Source organism: Coenobita brevimanus, chromosome 92, assembly GCF_032717465.1.
Source record: "Coenobita brevimanus isolate Jiangsu-jjx chromosome 92, ASM3271746v2, whole genome shotgun sequence".
Taxonomy (NCBI): Eukaryota; Metazoa; Arthropoda; class Malacostraca; order Decapoda; family Coenobitidae; genus Coenobita; species Coenobita brevimanus.
Window position 1 is genome coordinate 410863 of NC_137045.1, and position 23671 is coordinate 434533.

The following is a 23671-nucleotide window of genomic DNA, read 5'->3' on the forward strand; positions in this document are numbered from 1 at the left end:
CTCGCTTTCCTCCCTCTACCCCTTATTCCTCTCTAATTACTCCTGTCCCCTCACTCCCCGTCTGTCTCTTCCCTTCTGAGCCCCCCCTAATTCCTCACCTCTTCTTCACCCCCCCCTCCCTCGCCTCCCTGTTTTTTTGTATGTGTCCAACTCTGGGGCATAGAACTGGGTGTCCGCTCCCGAGTTCCCGCAGTCTTCCTACGTGACAAACACCTTCACATGTCATTACTCTGTCGCTGATACCCACTGTCACTAATGAACACTGAACACAAGCTAGGGATGTCTCATTAAGGACTGGTGTATTGGTATTTGCTAGGGTGATTTATAACAGGTCGGTGAGTCTGGGGCAAGATCAGGAAACTCTGCTTTTTAATGATTTTGACATAAACACACTGCTTCCTGCCCCGGCAAGGAGTCGACATGGCGTTCTCGAGGACAGCAAACCATTTCCCTAACCACTTGACCACCACCTCCTGCCTTCTACAGCATGCCTCCACCCCTCCTGGGCTGACAGGGGACTCTGGAGAAAGTGCACCGGGCATGACGCTAATGTGTTCAAAGGCTAGTTTATGACGCACAGAAATTCAGACTGGGGATTATACGTGGTGTGTGTGTGTGTGTGTGTGTGTGTGTGTGTGTGTGTGTGTGTGTGTGTGTGTGTGTGTGTGTGTGTGTGTGTGTGTGTGTGTGTGTGTGTGTGTGTGTGTGTGATGAGCTGTAACAAGAGATTAGCACTAGAACATGGCGATAGTGACGAAGAAGTGCTACAAAAAAGGATGCAGAAGTATGGTGTTCTTATTCTGCCACTGAACTATGGTACACAGGCTGCAAAAAGACGAAAATCTCAGTCAAGTTAAGGTAAACGATCACCTACTGTCAGGGCGATGGAGGAATGGATGAGTCACCCCCAAGGTGAGGGAGTGTGAAATGAGAGGACAGGGAGACGTAAGGAGAGTGTGAGGAATGTGAGTGGTGTTACACGCGGTGATGGATGTGGTGGTGGTGGTGGTTGGGGGGCAGGGGAAGGGGAGCGCAAGATGTGTGTCCAAAGCTAAATGAAGTGAGTGAGCAAGTGTTAGCAGTGCACCGAGAGTAAGGAACGTGTGCGCAGAGATGGAAGTTTGTGAGAGTGTGTTAAAATTATGAGGGAAGGTGTGGGCAGTGTGAAGTAAGTGTATGGGAAGGTGTGGGCAGTGTGAAATACGTGTATGGGAAGGTGTGGGCAGTGTGAAATACGTGTATGGGAAGGTGTGGGCAGTGTGAAATGTGTAAGAGTGAGAGGGGCGGCTGGGCTGGCAGGACTGACCCTCTGCCACATAAATAAGCGGGAACCGTGGGTGCCGGCAGGTCGAGGGTGGGAGCCAGGGGTGGGGCGGCACCCCCTGGGGAGGAGGGTCACCTGGGGCACTTCTGAGGAGACTCAATGGCTCGGTCGGCTTGGTACTGGCCTCATGTTTGAGGGACGCTCTTTACTTGGGATCGAGGCCCATTCACTTGCACTTACTTTGTGGGATAGACATTCACAAATTAACGTCAGTTCAAAGTAATCAAATACCCAAACCTACACCATACCTAATGTCAATTACCATTCCCCCGTCTGTACAGTCGGAGTAACAGTTCGCTTAATATCTCAATTCTACTTTTCATTTTCCTCTGCAGGCTAATATTCACATGCTGAAAGAGACTTGGTATGTTTTTGTGACACAGTGGAATAACAGGATAACTTCGACCGTGGCGTTACCTAGTATCACTCCTACCCTGGTCCTAACCTGTATGGCTTAACCTTTACTCCATAGCACACAGGTCAGCGCAAATTCCTGCCTCGACCACTGTCACCCTCTTGTTTATGTCCCGCCCCGTCCCGCCCCCTCCAGCCTCGCCTCCTCTCCCTGCCTGCCTTCCTTCCTTCTCTTCTTCCTCGCTCATTTCCTGCCGACTATCTCTCTGCCCCTCATATTCCTTTACCTACCTGCCCCCACCCTTGTACCTGTACCTGGCCAGGCCTTTGATAATTCTTCCCCGCCCATCTCCTGCTGTACCCCAACCCTTTCAACACTGAGGCCGCTGCACAACAGTGTAATCAGAAGTGAAATCGACCATCGAATAGGACACAAAAGGGATTTAGTTACTCAGTTACGACGCCGTAAATAAAATTAAGATGCAGCTTTATGAGTGTGGCGCAATATTGACGCAGTATACCACAGTAGCCAGGGTGAGGCTCTAGTGACTTTTCATATAGTGCACGGTACAGCTTCCAGCTCCTGGTCCACAACTCCACGCCAACTAATTTCACTCTCCTCTTACGGCTGAACGGGGAAATCCTGTCTCTTGAAAGCCTGCATATGACGGAAATGTAAAACGTAATATGTACATCACAAGCAAGGCGTTCTTCATCCATCATCCAATCCTACACTGCCCCATGAGGAGCGTAGGAGCCCGGGGCTAGGCAGTTGGTCCCGACATTTAAAATGAGAGTGACCAGCCTCACTCATCCCTGAGTGACATTACATGAGCAATCAACCCCAACCACCCCTTGGATATAAACCTTCACCGGCTCACTCCGATTGGAGCGCAATAATTACCCACTAAACCACCAGGCGCCAAAATTTGGTTATATGGTTACCACCCAGTGTAGTAAATGGTTTCCTGGTGTACAAGAAACCATTTGGCTTGCCACTCAGTGTAGAGTCACCCACAGGCAGAAGGAAGGGGAAAGAATGAAGGAAAGAAACACAGAAGAGGGAGTGTAAAGTCACCCGTAGGCAGATGGATAAGGAAAGAATGAAGGAAAGAAAGACAGAAGAGGATGGAAGGAAAGAAGGATGGAGGAGAGGAAAGGGCAGACACCCGACAGCAGCACTACATCGCGTTAGTGGATGGTGAGCGCTTACATTATAAATTCAATCCATCTGCATCACTCACCAGCTGAAAATACTGGACAGACTGATGTTGTATCTAAACATCATACAGTCGCATCGTAAAACCTGGCGTGACTATGTGGCCCATGACGTTTGATGTTACTCTGTGTGGTAGGGCGCTGTTTGGACTGACTGCTTCCCTTCCCCTCTTGGCTGCTCTCACTGAGCTGGCTGAGGAAGCTGATAAGCTGTTACTATATCCTTGCAGTTCCAGAGAGCATCACTTGTGGTAAGTGCTCGCAGACTGGCACATACAGTACGATCGTCCAAAGTATCAGTAAAGTTGGGCGAACTAACTCCACCTCAGGCGCTACACACAATGGGCAGTGCTGTCTAGTAATGTATAGTAAGGGACCCAAGTTCGCCTGCTATTCGATTTTGTCCACACTGCACTTAGGGCATGTCCGTCATCATCCTCCCTCACGTAGCATATCAAAGAGACCAATCTGTGGGCACAGAAACATAACAAGTCTCTCTTGGCTTATGAATATTAACCACCTGAGAACAGCGAGAGACAGAAAAGGCGAAATATCAGGAGAAATTTTGTCCCCGACTGTATCATGAAGTGGACAGGATACAGTCCGTTGTTGCCAACTACGGTCCACACGTTCTTTGAGTAGGTGTCATTGTTTACCCGGAAGTTTGTACACAAGTGTACCGTGACGCGGCACAATGGAAACTGCAGACGAACAACATATTCTTGTACACCGTACTGTGCTACTCAAGGAATGTTATGCTGCTTGCTGCGTTATTATAAAAACTATTTATTTTTAACTTGATAACTGACGGACTGACTAATATATGTATAAGGTAATGTTAAGCTCATCTACGACAGAAACGAAAAATGCGTGCTTATGGTTAGGCCTGTGAGGAACTTGGATAGTGAGTTGAATGAGTGTCTGGCCCATTTCACGGGGCATGCTAATGACAGCCCTCCCACTGCCGTTTTTTTTTTTTTTTTTTTCTGTATGGACTCTTACTTTATCCAATCCTTGGGTGGGATAAAGAAGCCAGTTTCGTATTCAACTTTGGCCCAACTTCATCAGGTGAAAACAAGCCATCTATAGCGCCCTGACCACTCTCTCTTTCTCTTCCCCGCACAGGCGAGGAGTTGGGGTCGTGCTGGCGTCTGAAGCGGCGTGACGGGTCGTGCGGTCGGCTGTTGCGGTCGGGTGTGACGCGGTCGGCCTGCTGCTCTGACCGTCACCGTCGCGGGTGGAGCTCCGCCGCCGTGAGTGCCTCCTCCTACACCACCACCAGCGCCGCACTCAAGCCCTTCAACGCAACATCACCTGTCATCACCGTGGACGTCGGCAGGGCGCACACTTGTACACCATGTGCTAGTACGTACTCTGCCATCATCATGTTTTTGTTGTTGTTCATCAACATCATCGTCATCACTCACGATGATGACTCCTTCTCCACTTCTTTCCTTGCCACATCACATCCCGGTAAATATATTACAGCGCGCTTACTCTTATTTGACAAAGATCCTAACCCTTTTAGCTCGGTTAATAGCCAAGTGTAGTCAGACTGGATAGTTGATTTAGCTAGTAACAATGAAAATTAATTCCGACCTCATCGAATTTCCTGTGACCACGATTTAGCATTCATGTTACAGAAGTGTCGCAGATCTGTCCGATGAAAATATTATAGCAGGTTTTGTGGGTGCCCTGCCCTCTCCCTCCGTCAACGGGCAACTTGGTTATCTGGGACAACAGATTCTTCTCCACTACACCCTACCAACATATCACCCAATTTACCTTATTATCATTACCACTAACCATCGTCCTCTCAATGCCTATCGATTCATTTATCATGGATAACGTTAGTCTGATTCATTAGTCTGTTCCTAGATGATAAACCAGCGACTTAATCGTATTGTTCACCCTTCTTCGTTAATCATTTAGCTTATACTTCTAAACCACGCATTCCTCTTGTATACACATTCGATACAGCTGTTCAGGTTCTTCGCGTTCTTCATAAACGCATCCACATCTATCATTTCCCTCTTTTGACCACCTCGCTACAATGATGGCATTAGTTTGTACTTGTCACCTTCAGACAATTTCATTCACCTGGAGAAAGACTTCCTTTAAGTAGAATGTTCAAGCTACAAGTATATCTGACTCAGGCACCCTGAACAGTCCCAAGGCATGTAAAATAATCTGGAGGGAGCAAAAATATGAGAAAAGTTAAGTTACTGTGGTGAAGGGGTTCATCATGGTCCTGACATGTAATGGTTTCGTGGCTGTGTGTGTGTGTGTGTGTGTGTGTGTGTGTGTGTGTGTGTGTGTGTGTGTGTGTGTGTGTGTGTGTGTAAATACCAATGCTCGGTGTTAATGCTCATAACCTGATGTCACCTCTGCCACCACCACCACCCTGCCAACACCACCACGATCACCACCCTGTCACTACCATTCTGCTGCCATCACCACCACCCTGCCACCAAGAAAACCCTGCCATCAGCCTACGATCACTCTGCCATCATCACCACCACCCTGCCATCACTACCACCACCCATCAACACCATCACCCTGCCACCACCACCACCACTCTGCCATCAGCACTGTCCCCGTCTGTTCTTCCCTACATAATTGCCCATCATTTCCCCTTCCTCTTCGTCTTTCTTCCTCCCTCCCCCCTTCTACCTCCCATGCTTCCTCCTGGTCCCGTATCTCTCTTTCTCCTTCCTCCTGTCTTTCCCCCCTTCCCCCTGTCGCAGCCCTCCTCTATCCTAGTTCCCTCTCTCCCTCCTGACTCTCGCTCTTCCTGTCTTCCCCTCCCTTTCCTCCCCTCACCAACACGACGTCCCGCTGTTCCCCTGACGACAGAGGCGGATATCGAGTTGGTGTAAATATTCTGTCAATATGATGACCTGCCTAATTATCATGCCCTGTTTCTTTCTCTACAGGTCCTTCTAGACATAGCGCCTTGTCTATTAAAATACAGAAGCTTCCTATCTATCTGCCTGTCTACCTACCTACCTACTCTCTCTCTCTCTCTCCCCGTTGTCTAACGCCTAAGCCCTGAGCTCATCCAGGGTGTCAGCAACAAAAGTGCCTCTAAGCCTCCATCTCCACTCAATCCTGTATTCCATATTAGCAAGTGCAACAAATGCAGAATGCACACACACACACACACACACACACACACACACACACACAGTCCGATCAACACTTCCTCTCTCTTCTCTCGCGTCCGTCAGCCGGAAAAACCCTATAACCTTTTACCCCAAGCCACGCAAAAGCTAGTGCGCGCGCGCGCGCACACACACACACACACACACACACACACACACACACACACACACACACACACACACACACACACACACACACACACACGCACTCAACGCAAAACAGAAAAAAAAAAAAAAAAAACTACCCAGTGGGACCATCGACCTCCTCTCTTCTGCAATGCGTCCAAAGAACCCTATAACCTTTTACCCAATGCCTGGCCAACTCAACCCAAGCCGGCCACCCATGTCCCGGCCCCTCGTAAGGAAAAGAATATTAAAAACTCAGCAGAAAGGAGGCGGCAATAAAAATTAGATGAAAGGGCCATCATCTGGGGGCTGCCAATCCTCCGCGCCACACAGCCCCGCGACGTTAACTCCGTGTTGGGTATCCGCGATTAAAAAACATGAAGGGCGATGCGGGTCGTAACTCTGGTCGTAATGCCGAGGTGAGGGCGTCGTAAGGGGCCGTCTTTGTATCCGCGGCATTAATACCGGCCCAGTTACCGGAAGAAGAGAGAGAGAGAGAGATGTGGACCTGGAGGGGTGAGTGCACGCTGAGATGGAGGCAGAGATTGACTGAGGAGTGAGCGAAGGATGGATGGATGGGTTGAAGAAGAAATAGATGAACAAAAAGTGAAAAACAGGATGGCTATATGAATGGATAAACGGATGGACATGGAGAGATAAAGAATACAAGGTACAATGGAAAACACAGCAATAGACTTTATGGTACTATCGAGGTTTTTTTGTATAGCGGTGAACGAGGACGGGTGGGTAGATGCTGAGAAGGATGGATGGATTGATGAGTGAATAAAGGCTGAGAGGGATGGATGGATGGAATTGGTGGAGAAGCGGGTGAATGAGGACACAGGGATGGTGGACTGATGGACGGATAGGATGATGGGTGAACTAAGAGCGAGGGACGGAAAAAAAAAGTATGTTAGAAGTAATGGGGCGAGTTTCAGCAGGAAGAGAGAAATGACTGGCCCTACCACAAGAATTGGGTGAATGGTCATTGATACGAGTAAATAGAGATGTGGAAGAACGAAGAATGAGCGATGGATAGGTGAATGGATTGATGAGTGAACGAAGACAGATAGATGGATGGATGAGAACAGTGGTTGTGCGACTAGTGAAGGAATAGCAAGATGGATGGATGGATGGATGGAGATATGAGTGAGAGGAGAAATAAACACGCTAAATTATCCTGACCCATTTTCGGTCAACTGTAAGTCGTCCAAAGTAAAAGATAAATTGGCCTAAGCCCATCAAGCTCCTGAATCATCAAAGGCAAAATGCATATTGTTCTAAACTCTTCTGTATAAAAGACAATGCGTCCACTGCCACCACCCTGTCATCACAAAGCCATCATCACCACTACCACTCCTGCCATGACCACCCTACTCATTATTAACACTACAATCACCATAACCACCTTGTCATCATACTGCCATCACCACCACCCTGCCATCACAGTGCCACCATCAACACTACCCTTCCATGACCACCATCATTACCACCATACCATCACCACCATCCACAGTAAAATCAAAATCGCCTCTCCAGTTACCAGGGTCGCTAAGGAACTGGTGACGCAAATACAGACTCAGGAAGCGGGCGGAGGTGGGGAGGGGGGAGGGCAAGGACTTCAACAGGTCGTAAATGTGTTATGGAGGGGTTCTTAGAAGGACACCCCTGAGACGAATATTTTACCATTATTCTTCAATCCTTCAATCCGATGACGTGTTTCTAACTGTTTTCTTCAAACTACCTGACGATTTTATTCTAGTTACCGAGAGACCCCTCGTAACGTAGGCAAGGATATATCTAATCCCAGCGGTTCAGAAAGTCAGTCCTGAGCCGAATACAATCGTCTGGGGAAGGAAAGATTAAAATGATAGGTACATCATCGAGGAGAAGGGTTGACACCGACAAAATGATTTTCTGAATCCAGGGCAGACTATTCGAACGGGACGTACAGCCTTTACTTAAAGAAAAAGGGGAGGTCCTGGTGGTGAAAAGAATCGTGTGGAGGAAGCAAGAACTTAAGACGTCAGCAGAATTATGGCGTTATTTAGCCACCATGGAGTCTCTTCTATTTCCTGATTTTCCTATTTACCTCACTCAGATCCCACGCCGTTTTCCTTTTGTCTTTTCTTTTTTTCTTTCTTTTTTTTTTTTACTTTCAGAGTATCGCTAGCCATAATATTTTCCGATTTTTGTTCTTCCCCTTTCTTCGGATGTGTGTGTGTGTGTGTGTGTGTGTTACTGACTTGGTCATATATCCAGACCGAAATGGATTCTTGTAATCACAGTCTTCCCCCACCCCCTCTCTCTCTCTCTCTCTCTCAAAAATAGTGTAATAAAACAGTCTTGTCGTTTCGTCAATCCTATGAACCATATTACTGTCTGATAGATTTTTTGATGGAGTGGGTAGAATAAATTTACATGATGTGTGAGAGAGAGAGAGAGAGAGAGAGAGAGAGAGAGAGAGAGAGAGAGAGAGAGACAGTCAGACAGACAGAGACAGAGACAGACAGACAGACAGACAGACAGAGACAGAGACAGACAGACAGACAGAGACTGGAGCGTCCTCTCTCTCCTCTTTGTACTCTTATGGGTTTATATCCTGTCATTTCCCTGATTTTGTCTCTCTCAATGATCCTTCTTTTCCTGGATTGGGTTTTTTGATGGGACGTTTTGTATTCACTTTACCACCTGCCACCCATTCCCTCTCTCTCTCTCTTTATATATATATGTAAACACACAAACATATGTTCTTCCTTCTCTACTTCTTTCCTTACGCCTCTCACTTCTTTTTCTTCTACTACTTCTATTCTCCTTTAACTTTTCTTCCTTCTTCTCCTCGGTGAAGTTTTAAGGCATTTATTTTATCACCTGCCAGCAGTTTTGTCTCCACTAAATCTGTTATCGCCTCATCTTCTCTCTTCTATTGTCCTTTCGTCTTCTTTTTTCCTCTTTTTCTTCCTTCTATTTTTCAAAAGAAGCGTTGGGTATATATTTTATTACCTATAGTTATTCTCTCTCTCTCTCTCTCTCTCTCTCTCTCTCTCTCTCTCTCTCTCACGCACACACACACACACACACACACACACGTCCTTGCTTCCCCATTATGCTCCCACCCTCTCCCGTGTCCCTCTGTGGCTAATAATTTTCCTGCACTGGCTGCCCCACTTTTTTCCTTAGCCCACTCTTTTCCTCCTTCACCTCCCCCCTCGGCTCCTCACATTCCTTCACACGCCTTCTCCCTAATGGCGCCTATCCCACCACCACTGCCACCTCCACCACCACCACCATCACTAACAATATTGTCATCCCCACCATCAACACCATTATCATCACCACTGCCACTACCATCACCAACACCATCATCATTACCACACTATCATCACCACTGCCACTACCATCACCAACACCATCATCATCATCATCATTACCACACTATCATTAACACTGCCACTACCATCACCAACACCATCATCATCATCATTGCCACACTATCATTAATACTGCCACTACCATCAAATTCGTACCTTATCATTATAAAACCTCGACAATCGCTACCAAACTCATTATCATACACTCTGTCGCCCCCCAACTCCACCATTATAACGATCATCGCTACTATACTTGTATCACAACTACATTTCCATCACTGTAACACCACGGTCACCACCACAAAACTCACCACTTCCATACTCTCACCATCATACTTACTACCACTACCATTACCTCCACCAGCATCATCACTACACTCATAGCACCATCACATCCCCATCACAATAACACCATGACATCCACCACAATACTCACCACCAATATATTTCCAGTCTCATTACCATTACTATAGTTGCGATCACACTGTTATCAACAGTTCCTCACCACCACCACTTTCACCACTACCACACTGACACAACTACCACCACAACACTCCCGCCACACACAACGCTCCCACCACCTCCACAACAACACACTCACCACCACCACCACCACAGCATTTCCACCACCATTCTGTGACCACCACCTCCACACTCTCATCACTAAACGCATGACCTATGGTGCCCTCTCTTACTCTCACCTGAAATCTTTCCGTACCCTTCATCAACTTACTCTCACCCTCATGTACACTCAATTACAGAGGTTCGTTCACCTTCCCTGCCTCTTTCTCGCTGGTGTCGATATAAAGGCTTGAGTGTGACGCAGTGGACAAAGGTGCATATTATCACTCACAGATGGATGATAATACGCACCTCAGTCCACTACGTCTCATTCAAGCATGTGTGACTCCAGTGATGAAAACAGAGGCAGGAGAGGTTAACAGACTTGAGTATTTGACCTTAAACTTTATCTGAACTTGCCTGTTCTACCATAATATCAGCCTAATTTATTCTGACGTAATTCTAATGTAATCTTTACCTAGCCAAGTTTTATAATATAATCTCCATCCTATTCTATCATAATTTCGACCTAACCTATTCTGACTCAGGGCAGTATTCTGCGTGGCACAGAAATTTCGTACCATCTCTTCCTTAGCGAATTATTTTGCATATTACACCTGACATTCACCATACCCTGCCCTACCTTAGTTTCACCTAACCAATATTAACTTAATCTCACCCTAACTTATTCGCATCCTAACTGACACTAACTCAGTCTCACTCAAACCAGCTCCAACATAATCTGACGTTAACTTACACTAATTCAGCCTCACCCTAACCAGTCCTAAGTAAGTCCCAGTCTATCCTACGAAGATTCATTTCACCCATCCATTTCACTCACAAAAGCAGTGTAACTCGTCAGTCGTGGCCAGTCAAGCCTGATGCATTATCGGTATCATCGCCATCTTCATCACCATCATCATCATCATCATCATCATCATCGTCGTCGTCGTCATAATCACCATCATCAGTCACGTAAAGAAGCACAGTCCAGTGAAATATTAGCATGAAAGTCGCCACAACTGTTCTAACACAGCCTCAGTAACACACCTACACACGCCACCGTTGCTGCTTAGCTAATTTCACGCAGCTCCGCAACAAACCTAGCCCGGCCCATCCTCATCTAACTTACTCATATTTGATGTAACAAAGGTTCAGCTAATCTCACCATGACCTGCTCAACGAAACATTACTGCAGCCGACCTCATCTAGCCTCCTGGCAAAGCTTCACTCAGCCTCACCAAACCTCCGGGCACCTTCATCTTGAAGGCGTAATTATGTATTTCACTCGTGCTATCTCCAGACTTTTTTTTTTTTTCCAGCTCTGGAGAAAGTTTGGAAAATGGAAGCGTTCGAGATAGGCTTCTTTAAACTCTTCTGTACGACGTTTTTAATATCATACCCTCCAAAGATATCACAGGTAAGAGACTCTGTACTTGCCAACTCGCCCCACTTCCCCTTACCTTGCTCCGCCTCACATGTTTTACCCTTTCAGTACGATGACGTCCCATGCTTTATTCTCGGCATCTTCCGACGATCTGATTAGGCCTAGGGTATTTGCTACTGGAGGGGTTAGAAAAAAATGTTTAAAACTTCATCTATACCAAGAAACCCCCTCCAATAAGCATAAATTCGGCTGGTGATGGCGTGAATAAAATGAGAAATTCGCCACGGTACTAAAGAGGTTAAACCCCAGCACGGCCTCTCTCTCTCTCTCTCTCTCTCTCTCTCTCTCTCCACCGTCAACTGATTTAATTCAGCTTAGGGGTAGTGACTGGGTAGGAATAGCATATTCTTGCCACCGCCTGACGATTCTATTCAGGTCAGGGTGATACCTCTCATACAGGACAGGTACAATGACATCTCTTTAACCATATTCATTAGTCATATTTTATTCAGCTCACGGGAGGACCTGGTAGTGGTTGGGCAGTTATGTCGTTCCTGCCACAGCCAAGTTATTATATTCAGCTCAGAGGGAGGGGGAAAGGAGAGCCTCTTGCAGTAAAGGGACTAAGGGTCCAGGGGGTACGGGGGCACCTTTCATAGTAAAGGAACTATGAATCCAGGAGGAGGGAGAACCTCGCTGTAAAGGGACTGAGTCCAAGGCGAAGGGGCAAACTTCTCGCAGTCATGGAGCTTAGGATCGAGGGGAAGGGGGAAGAAAGCTCTAAGTAAAGCGGTTAAGGGGGAGGGTAAAAGGGATGGACATCTCGCAGTAAAGGGGCTAGGGGTCCAAGGGGATGGGGTTCACATCTCGCAGTAAAAGGGATAAGGATGCTAACAAGGCCTCCCATCAGAGGCCCCTCCTCATCAACAAACCCGCGGTGCCTGTGGGGTTCTTGACAGGTTCAGAGGCAGTTTGCATTAATTCAGACCAAGGTGGAGGAAAAGTGGGGGAGAAATGGCGACTGGAGAGGCTCTGAAATGGGGGCAGTGGCCAGACACGAGTGCTGGAGGCTCACTATAAACAGCCCACCGCAGTGTTGCTGGGCTGGGTGTGGGTGTTGCCAAGGTGTGCGTGTAGGAAAGCATGTGTGGGTGTTGTTGTGATGATCAGTGTTGCTGGGATATATATGTGTGTGTGTGTGTGTGTGTGTGTGTGTGTGTGTGTGTGTGTGTGTGTAGGAGGGAATATGTGGGTGATGGTGAGATGTTAAAATTTCCCGGGATGTGGAAGCGTTCCTAAAATGTGTGTGTGTGGGGTGGGGGGGAACGCAAGGGTGAGTGCTACTGAGATACTCTTACTTTAGGCATCGAACTGCAGTCATCGTAATCTCTCTGATACGCCCGTGTGTTCTATAGTGCTTCAGTGACGCTAGATTGTCCTAAGCAGCATTTTTAAAATCCGACTTTGGGCATGGACTTAAGAGCCTGTTCAGTAAGGCCAATCAGTTCCCCTACGTGTCACACTCCTTCACATGCCACCACTTCGGCGCTAATACCCACCGTCCCAACTGAATATATGTTAAGACTGTTTCACTCAGGAAAGCTGTAATGGTATTTGAAGGAGTGGTTATATGACATGTCGTGGGTCTTGTGGAAGATTACCAAAGTCTTTTTAACGAAACTCAGATCATCGCACCATTCACAGCCTCAGTCCGTTATCGAAAACTCGACTCCAAAACATTTCCGAGAGCAGCCAAGTTATTTACCCACCATCTCCCCTTATCTGTGGTCACGGGCGATTGATCTTGCCAATAAATGATATACCCTTGCACTACGAGGATGCTATTTTAATTATACTCCATGCTCACGCTTTTTACTCAACTTATAACCTCTTAACACAATTGTATGCCCTCAACCTCCTTATACTTTCTCAATATCTTTATACCCTGTCAGTCCCCTTACACCCCCTCAACCCTCTTATATCCCCTCAACCCCCTTATACTTTCTCAACCCCCTCATACCCTCTCAACCCCCTTACACTTTCTCAACCCTCTTATACCCTCTCAACCTCTTTATACTTTCTCAATCCCTTTGTACCCTCTCAACTCCCTTGTACCCTGTCAACCCCATTATATATCCTCAACCCCACTATACCCCCTCAATCCCCTTATACCCTCTCAACCCCCTTCGGCCCTCTCAACCTCCACATTTACTCCCCCCAACCCCCATCCATGCCCTCTTACCCCTTCACTAAGAATTCTCTTTCCTACGCTAAATGAAATAGGAAGGCAGCAAAACTATACAGGCCATTCCCGTACTGAAAGGCCTCGCTTCCATCTCTCTCTCTCTCTCTCTCTCTCTCTCTCTCTCTCTCTCTCTCTCTCTCCAGCGTGGTGCGGAAATGCGATAGATCCATCATGAGTGTCGCCTGCCAATTAGTGGTCAGGTGAGAGGGTGGTAGGCCAGGTGAAAGGAGAGGGTAGAGGGATGAAGAGAGGAGGGGGAAGGGGAGGGGGAGGGAATGGACAAGAGGGGCAGCAGGAGGTAGAGAAGAGGGGGCGGGAGGAAAAGATAGAGTAAGTACGAGAAAAGTGGAGGGGTGAGGAAAATGAAAGGAAATGAAATGGTGGAAGAAAGTGGGAGAGATGAGACAGGAAGAGAAGAGGTGAGGGGAGAAAGGAACGGAGAGGAAAGAAGGGTCCGGGGGTAGATGAGAGGGGAGGGGACGAGAAGGAAAAGTGGGGAAGAAGGGTGTGGGGAAGATAAGAGGAAAGATGCTATTTATAAGGTGAGAGCGTAGGGGAAGGGGTGTGGGAGCAAGAAGGATGAGAGAGAGTGAGAGAGAGAGAGAGAGAGAGAGTTAATTTTCACATTACCTTTAAAACCGCTCCCTCTCTCACCTTAACCCTCTCATCACCATTACCCTCTCCATTCTCGCCCTCTTTCTGCCTTCTCCTTCATCCTTTCCATCACATCTTCTTCTTCCCTTCTCTCACACCCTCATCCCCATCTCACACCCTGTCTGTGTGTGAACAAAATAGTTCAAGCAGTTTTTATCCAGTTTTAATAAAACGCGGCGGAAGGGATGTCGAACAGCTAAAAGGCTGACCTGTTGTGTTTAGAACAACACTTCAAAGATCCAGGTCACACAACCAGGTTCAAGTTTGACCTAGCATGGTTAGTTAGAACAATTTTCATCCAATTTAGTCCAAACTTGGGGGAAGGGTTGACAGTAATACAAGAATGAAGGCTTCGATTTTGAGGGGTCATACGGCAAGTTCCCTCCTGCATAAGTGTGTGAAGAAGTAATTAAAACGCTTTTTATCTTATTTGCATCAAACTTGGTGGAAGAGTTGAGGATCACCCATAGGGATCACGTATTGTTTTTAGAATAAGTCAAAGACCAAAGTCACACGGCAAGGTCAATTTATTTATTTTATTTTTTTATTCTGATAACATTTTGTAGATGGCTTCAACGTGCGACAAGGATAAATGACTCGATATTGAGAATACTCAGTCAAACGTCACTCACAAGGCAACATCAATTTAAACAGTCTTGGTCCGATTTGGACCAAACTTGGTGGAAATGTTAAGTGTTAGACAAGCATGAAGAAATCCGATTTTGAGAGCAATCGGTCAAAGGTCAAGGTCATAGGGCAAGTCAAAATTTCGATCCTTAGACCAATTCGTGGGCGCGGGTGTTGCAATTTCACTGCTCCTGCTTGTTGAGATTCATATATCAGTATAGTCTGCGGGATACTGAGGTACAATGTGCAGAAAAAATCGATAATGAAGAACTGTTATGAAATCCCCGAGCCATTTATGATCCTTTTTATCAAGGCCAGTCTTCACGGGATGCAACGTCAGACAACGAATGGATATACAAACTCCTTGATTCCTAATCTTCAATTAGTCAGTCCATGATGTCCATTCTTAGTCAATTCCTTCAGTCAGATCCTACAGTCAATACCCACTGTTAATATCTTCAACACTTACAATCAACCAGTTCATTCATCGCCAGCCAGTTCCTGGTCATTTCCCTACAGTTACCGACTATATTTAATCTTAACACTTCACTCCCATAGTCAGCACATCATATAATCACCTGGTCAGCTCCAACACTCACCTACTATCATCTTACAGCTCACTCTTAGTTACCACATATATAAAGTCATCTCCAAATCCACTTCTACACTCACCTCCTACGATCCATTCCTTGTGTCAGTTCCTAAATTCAACAAATCCCACAGTCAGCTCGCCAGTCAACTCCTACTGTTCACTATTAAATCCTACGGTCAACTCACACATTCATATCGTACGGTCATACCACTTGTACAGTCCATTCCTAAAGTTAAGTAGTGAACTCATCTACAGTCAACTCCTTCAGTCATCCAGTCAACTCATTCTACAGTCACCCAGTCAACTCATACGAGCCACCCAGTCAGTTCATCCTACGGTCACCCAGTCAACTCATTCAGCAGTCAACGTGCAGTCAACCAGTCCGCTCATGGTGCAGTCAGGTGGTGGAGTCAACAGGTACAGTCAACTCCTACCAGCAGCACGTCAACCTGCAACTCGTCCTTTAAAGCGAGACCATTAACCTTGCCTGCACCCCCCCCCCCACCACCACCACACCACACTGCCCCACACCATACCACACTGCCCCACAACACACCACACTTCATATCACTTCACACTATACATCACATTACAACACACCACCACACCACACCACATCATATCACAACAGACCACACTTCATATCACTTCACACCATACATCACATTACAACACACCACATTACAACACCGCACCACACCACACCACATCATATCATATCACATCACATCACAATACACCACACCACACCACACTTCATATCATTTCACACCATACCACATCACCTTACATCACACCACACCGCACCGCACCATATCACAACACACCACACTTCACTATATCATTTCACACAATACCACATCACATTACATCACACCACACACCACACCAAAAGCACACCATACCATACCAAGCCACACCTCACCACACTACACTTCCCACTGCGCCTGTGCCAGTGTTGTGGATGTAAGGTGCGCTGCTGTGGTTGTGGTGTGCTGGTGTTGTGGTGTTATGATGTGGTGTGATGATGCGGCATTTGTATAATGCTGTCCTGTGGTACTTACTTCCTCAAGCAGTTGCAATGTGGTGATGTAGTGTGGTGGTAATTGTTTATAGTGTGGTGATGGTGTATTTGTGTGCTTGTTTAGCTGTGGGTTGTGATACTAAACTGTGCTGGTGTGGTTGTGGTGTTGCGGTCTGTGGTGACTATGCGGGTGCTGTGGTTGAGAGGTGTGCGTTGATCTGGCTGTAGTGTAATGGTGTTGTGTGGAAATAAAATATAAAGTGTGTGTGTGTGTGTGTGTGTGTGTGTGTGTGTGTGTGTGTGTGTGTGTGTGTGTGTGTGTGTGTGTGTGTGTGTGTGTGTGTGTGTGTGTGTGTCAATTATGTAACTGCTGTCGTGGTGATGTACAGTAATGTTATAGTGGTGCAAAGGATTCTGGAAAGGTGTGGCGTGGAAAGGTACGAAGATACGGAGATGGTTTATTTTGAAGTAGTATACTGACAGAAAGAAATGCGTTATAGCATGATAGTATCTACAGCTGGTGGTGTGACGTCCTTAGAAGCTGTGACGCAGGTGTAGTCTGTGTGGAGGGGGGAGAGAGACGCCATGACTGGTGAAATAAAGGAGTGTTTTGGTGTATTGGTGTGCTAGGACTGGGCAGTGCTTAGCAAGGCAGGGCAGGGTTTGGAAGAAGTGATGGGGCAAGGTAATGCTGCGTACAATATACTAGAAGAATGGAAGAAGAGCATAGAAGGGCCCTGCAGAACACGGAAGAGGAAAGATGGAAAGTGGTGGGGAGGAGCAGGGAGTGGTAAAGAAATACAGGGAAAATAAAAGATGAGGCAGGGCAAGGCAATGCACAACACAGCAGGAATGGCAGCACAAAGCAGAGCAGGACAGGGTAGGGCAGGACAATGCAAGGCAAGAGTAGTAGGGTGCCGAAGGAGTAGTGCAACAGCAACACAAAGCAAGGCGGGGGATGGCAGGAGTGGTGGGCAGGGCAGGGCAGAGATGGAGTGGTTAGCAGAGCAGGGCATGGCAGGTAAGGAGTGGTGGACAGGATAGGGAAGGAAAGTAGTGTTTGGCAGGGGAGGACAGGGAAGAGGTGGCCATGAAAGAGCAGGGAAGGAGAGGTGGACAGGGAAGAGAAGGAAAGGAGTGGCGGTCATGGCAAGTTAGGGCATGGAAGAAGAGGTGGATAGGAAAAGGCAGGGAAGGAGTGATGGGCAGGAAAGAGTAGAGAGGGAGTGGTGGGCAGGGATGGACAGGGAATGAATGGTGGACAGACAAGGCAGGGCAGGGAATGTATAGTGAGCAGAATACGTTCGGAATGGTGGGCAGGGCAAGGGCAGGGCAGGAGTGGTGGCCAGTGCAGGGTAGGATTGGAGTGGTAATGGGCAGGGCAGGACGGGGCAAGAAAGGAGTGATGATCAGGGCAGGGCAGGGTTGAAGTGGTGGTGGGCAGGGCAGGGCAGGGCGGGAGAAGGGGTAGGGTAGTGTGTGGAGCAAGGCTGTACCGTTATGTGAAGGTCAGGGAGAGCCAGCAGGTGAGAGAAAGGCAGGCAAGCAAGCAGGCAGGGCAAGAAAGGCAGGTGGAGGGGAAGAGGCAGGATGACGAGGGAAGGTAGGAATTACAAGGAGTGAAATAGCGTGACAGGAGAGGATCGAGGAGAAAGGAGGATGGGGATATGTGAATAGGTTACACAAACGAGGAGTACTAGTACACGAGAGAGAGAGAGAGAGAGAGAGAGAGAGAGAGAGAGAGAGAGAGAGAGAGAGAGCAAAAACTAGTGTTCATCCCTGGCGTTTCATTTTTGCTGATGCTGCAGGTAACTGGCTGCTGACTCACTCACACACGCACACACACTACACGAACATAAACGCTCACACGCACATGCCCTTACTTACTCACACACACACACACACACACACACACACACACACACACACACACACACACACAGAAAGTACACCCACGCAGTCAGGTGCACACAAACACATGATTATGTATGTTTGTACACACACACACACACATCCACTTGTAGTACCAGTGAATCTCTCTCTCTCTCTCTCTCTCTCTCTCTCTCTCTCTCTCTGCATGTGCTTGTGTGTGTACGTATATACGGTATATATATCTGCATGTTTGCATGAGAGAGAGAGACAGACAGACAGACAGACAGACAGACAGACAGACAGTGTGTGTGTGTGTGTGTGTGTGTGTGTGTGTGTGTGTGTGTGTGTGTGTGTGTGTGTGTGTGTGTGTGTGTGTGTGTGTGTGTGTGTGTGTGTGTGGTTATCATAAATTATATTGATGATCTGTATCTTGTTAGCAGCTAAGAAAGGTGGTCTTACAAATCACTCAGCCACTCATTATCTCACTCACTTACTCAGGTCTTGCTTACATTCTCACTCACTGACATTTCTCACTCACTCTTCTCGACTCCCACTCCCTTCTTCTTACTCATAACTCTCTCTCTCTCTCTCTCTCTCTCTCTCTCTCTCTCTCTCTCTCTCTCTCTCTCTCTCGTTTCTGTACCTGCTTGTCGTTTGTGCCGTTCCTTCATGCATGGCACCTTTTGAACGGGCGTTTGCAAGGTGGGATACGATGCTCACTACAAATCCTGAGTTTATAGTTATATGATACGGTGTGGCCATTGGCACTGGATGTTACTTGGTGCGCTGCCGGTACACACACACACACACACACACACACACACACACACACACACACACTCTTTCTTCCAATGTATTTCTTCTCTCTTCTCTTTTTCCTTTCTACACACACACACACACACACACACACACACACACACACACACACTTTCTTCCAATGTATTTCTTCTCTCTTCTCTTTTTCCTTTCTACACACACACACACACACACACACACACACACACACACACACACACACACACACACACACACACACACACACACACACACACACACACACACACACACACACACACACACACACACACACTTTACTTTCCTCCGGTGTGCTTCTTTTCTCTCCTGGATCCCCTCACTCCTCCTTGAATGCTTCCTCACACATACCCTACACATATAGACAGTACACACTAGTATACACAATACATACAAACATACACATGAAAACATACACATAACAAAGCAGGGAAATGTCGGAGAGAAAAAAAGGGGAGTATGACCTGCTGTTTCCAAGAATGCGAGTTCATATCCCGGCTGTTGTTCGAAAGATATTACTGACTTCAATTTTTGCTACAGGCTCACACTTTGTACCACTCCTGTATGGTCAGCAGTGAAGAGTCATATTTCCCTGTATGAAGTAAGCGTGTGGTCTGGCAAGAGTGTATGGCAGAGAGCAGAGAAGTGCTTGAAATAACCATATATAACGTCTGTCCACTTAAGAACTTAGAGTGCCTTTTTTGCGCATAAGATTGGTAGGTTCAGGTCATACATGGAAACCTGAAGCGAATTTCTGTTATATACTACACATGACTTCATATACAAGTCACTGAAACATTCTCGCTTATGCTATCATCCCCAGCCTCATTGATAGGGTCATAGCATACCTCAAGGGTCGGTGGATATTAGTGCCCAAGAGGTGAACAGTGAAGGTGTGTCAGGAATCAGTCTTTATTATATATATAGGGGTGAATGACTAAAATTCGAGATTAGGCTTCCTCGCATCTGTGATGTGTCGGTGCAAGTGAGGTCTGCAACACAGCAAGGTGGATGAGAGAGAGAGAGAGAGAGAGAGAGAGAGAGAGAGAGAGAGAGAGAGAGAGAGAGAGAGAGAGAGAGAGAGAGAGAGAGAGAGAGAGAGAAACAATACGAGAAAGTGAGGTGGGGTGTTAAAAGAAATGCAGATCCGTCTTCTCATTGCAACAGCAGATTTCGTACCAACTATTCCTTAGCGATTTACTTTACATATTACACCCTAACCTTTTCAGCTCATGGGCATCCTTAGTAAATTAATCTGGCTGTCTCCGGATGATTATATTCAACTCCAAAAACAGCATTACAGCCTTCATTAAATTCTTCCTTATGAAAGATCTCCACTTAGCTTGAAAACACACCCACACCCACACACACACACACACACACACACACACACAAGACGCTGCCGTAGTAAAGACGCATATATAGTCTTGAATTTTACCTGTGTCTTTCTTAAATCGACAGCTTTTGCATCGGGAAGATACAGAATGATACTGACGTGTACAGGGAAAATTTAATAGCTGACGAAGAGGTGCACTGAAAACTTAAAAGCCTGAGCCAACGAGAATACGTCCCACAGACACATCACAACAAAACACGGCTCAGCACAACACAGAGCTATACCACACAACGCACCACAGCACATCACAGCACAACACAGCGGGACAAGTTTAATGCGTGATGCTGAAGCGTGCTGCAGAAAAAAAAATACAAACTGCTGTAGGCTACTGAAACATGTACAGCATACGGAACACAGCACAGTACAGCACAGAACAATTAAAGACGACATGACACAGCCTAGTATTAGAGCGTGGGTGTTGGTGAGGTGAGCAACATAGCAACTATACACAGGAAAATATCAGAGGAGGAGAGTGCAGGTATAAGATTTACCCACAACATCGTAAGGCAACACAACACAGCACGGCACGACACTAGTGTGTGTGTGTGTGTGTGTGTGTGTGTGTGTGTGTGTGTGTGTGTGTGTGTGTGTGTGTGTGTGTGTGTGTGTGTGTGTGTGTGTGTGTGTGTGTGTGTGTGTGTGTGTGTGTGTGTGTGTGAGAGATTAAGTGTTGGTGAGATGAGCAACATAGCAAAATGTGACACAAGAAACAGGAGACAGGTGTTGAAAGACATGTACACAACCTACGGTAACACGACACAAGGGTGTGAGATGCTGGTGAATTGAGCGGCGCAACAGAACGCAACACAACAAGACAGGATTGTACACCATAAGAATACGGTATGTGGTACACTGTGTGATGACAGACAAAACACAATATACTGGAGGGTATACAACACGGCAGTCAAAAATGTGATGGGCACAAAATAATGCAAGATAACACAGTATTAAACAGGAATTTGATGTTGCATGAGCTACACAATACAACCCAACTCAACATAACACAATACGGCAGAACAGAGTGTGGTGTCAGACAAACAAGTCTTAAAACAACATACCGTTAAACTGGGGAATTGTATTACAAGATATACACAGCATAAGACAACATAATACAACATAGCAACACATGGTGGTGATGTGAGCGACAAAACACTGCCCAACACAGCACAACCTAACACAACATAGGATGGTCCCCTGAGCGATACAACACACAGCACATTTCAACACAGCAACACAGGGTGGGAAGGTGAGCGACACAGCAACACAGCAGCGGCAGCGGCAGGGCAGGTGAGTGCAGGTGAAGGTCGCTGCGGCGGTCGTTAACCCCACAGCAAGGCCGCCCCCTCACCCCCTCCCCTCCCAGACACTACACTCTCCCTCTACCCCTCCCATCCCCGTAACTACCTCCCCTCACCCCTTCATCTCCCCGACACAGCCCTCTCCCACACCACTCCCCTCCCCGACTCTACCCTCCTCGTCACTATCCTCCCCCTCACATCACCCCTTCCATCTTGTCTCCTCATTGCCTCACCCTCCCACTCTCTCCACCTTAACACCCCTTCCCCTTTGTTCACCTTTTCTCTTGCCCCTCATCTTTCCCCCTTACCCCTCATCCCTTCCCCACTCTCCCCTTCATATCCCCTCCTCCCACTAGTTCCCTCTCCCCACCTCCTCTTCACTTTCTTTATCCTTACTGTCTCATTTCTTGACCAACTCCGCCTGCCCCCCATCCCTCTCTCATCTCCTTCCTCACCCCTTCACATCCCCCCCAAGTCTTCTCACTGCCTCCTCTCCACTCTCTCCACATTAAACTCCCTTCCCTCATCGCCATCCCGTTTGCCTTTTTTCTTTAACCACACTCACATCCGTCTTCCTCACACCCTCACATCACCCCTTCCCCTTCCCTCACATCTCATTCCCTACTTCATTTCACTAATCTCTCTCTCTCTCTCTCTCTCTCCTTTCTCTTTCCTACCCCCTACCCCCATCCAACTGTTCATCATTCACAGTTCCGTCTCCCCCTCCCCCCTACTTTCTCCTCGCTTTCCCCTCCCCCCCTCCTTCACTTTCTCTCTCCCCTCCCCCTCCCTCCTCTCCTATGCACCGTGGAAGGGTTTGTAGGGTAACTCTATGGGTGGTGGGATGGTTGCAGATTCGAGTTGTGTGTGTAGCAAGAGACGCTGCACGAATTCACACACACACACACACACACACACACACACACACACACACACACTCTCTCTCTCTCTCTCTCTCTCTCTCTCTCTCTCTCTCTCTCTCTCTCTCTCTCTCTCTCCCCTCCCCTCTAAGTTTTTCTGCCGTCTTCCTTATATGAATTACTCTCGGGTCAGTGTAAGGTAGAGGAGGAAGAGAGAAGTGGAGGGATGTAGAGAAGGTAAGGTGGGAGCAGAGTGGATGCAAAGAGAGAAAATGAATGAAAAGCTGAGAGAAATGAAGGGACGGAGATAAGAACGCGAATGAAGGGGGGAAGGACGAAGAAAAAAAACACGAGAAAAAAGAGGTGCTGGAAGAGAGAAACAGTGGAATGGAGGAAAAGAAACAGAGATAGGAGAACAGGGAATGAAACGGGAAGAAGTACGGAGGGTAAGGAGGAATTGGAAGGAAGAACAAACACAGCAACACAGCGTGGTACTACTCCACAGCAGGGCCTTCTCGGAAACCTACAGGTCCACAGCAAACGCATATTATACTATTGGTTGCCGACTAACCTTACAGTGTCACAGTTACCCCTACAACAATTTTCTGTAACCCACCTGTACGTCCCCGGCTGCTAGGCAATGCTTTTCATAAGAACCCTCCTCCTCCTCCTCCTCCTGGACAAGAGCCGTGCCTAGCCCACTAACTTGCTCTGGAGTAAGAGGCAAAGAAGGAAAAGGGATAGAAGCGAAGAGATATACAGTGGATGTAGAAGGAAGACAAAGG

At 47.2% G+C, this 23671-nt stretch overlaps 1 protein-coding gene across 1 annotated transcript in view; it reads left to right on the forward strand.

The window, feature by feature from the left end:
• The first annotated feature begins 420 nt into the window (after positions 1-420).
• The window catches only part of LOC145412053 (follistatin-like), a 126230-nt gene continuing 102979 nt past the window's right edge, over positions 421-23671 (forward strand). The window contains exons 1-3 of the mRNA XM_080281970.1: positions 421-561; positions 1348-1453; positions 4022-4261. Coding sequence (XP_080138096.1) covers positions 421-561; positions 1348-1453; positions 4022-4261 — 487 coding nt within the window. The remainder of the gene's footprint in view (positions 562-1347; positions 1454-4021; positions 4262-23671) is intronic.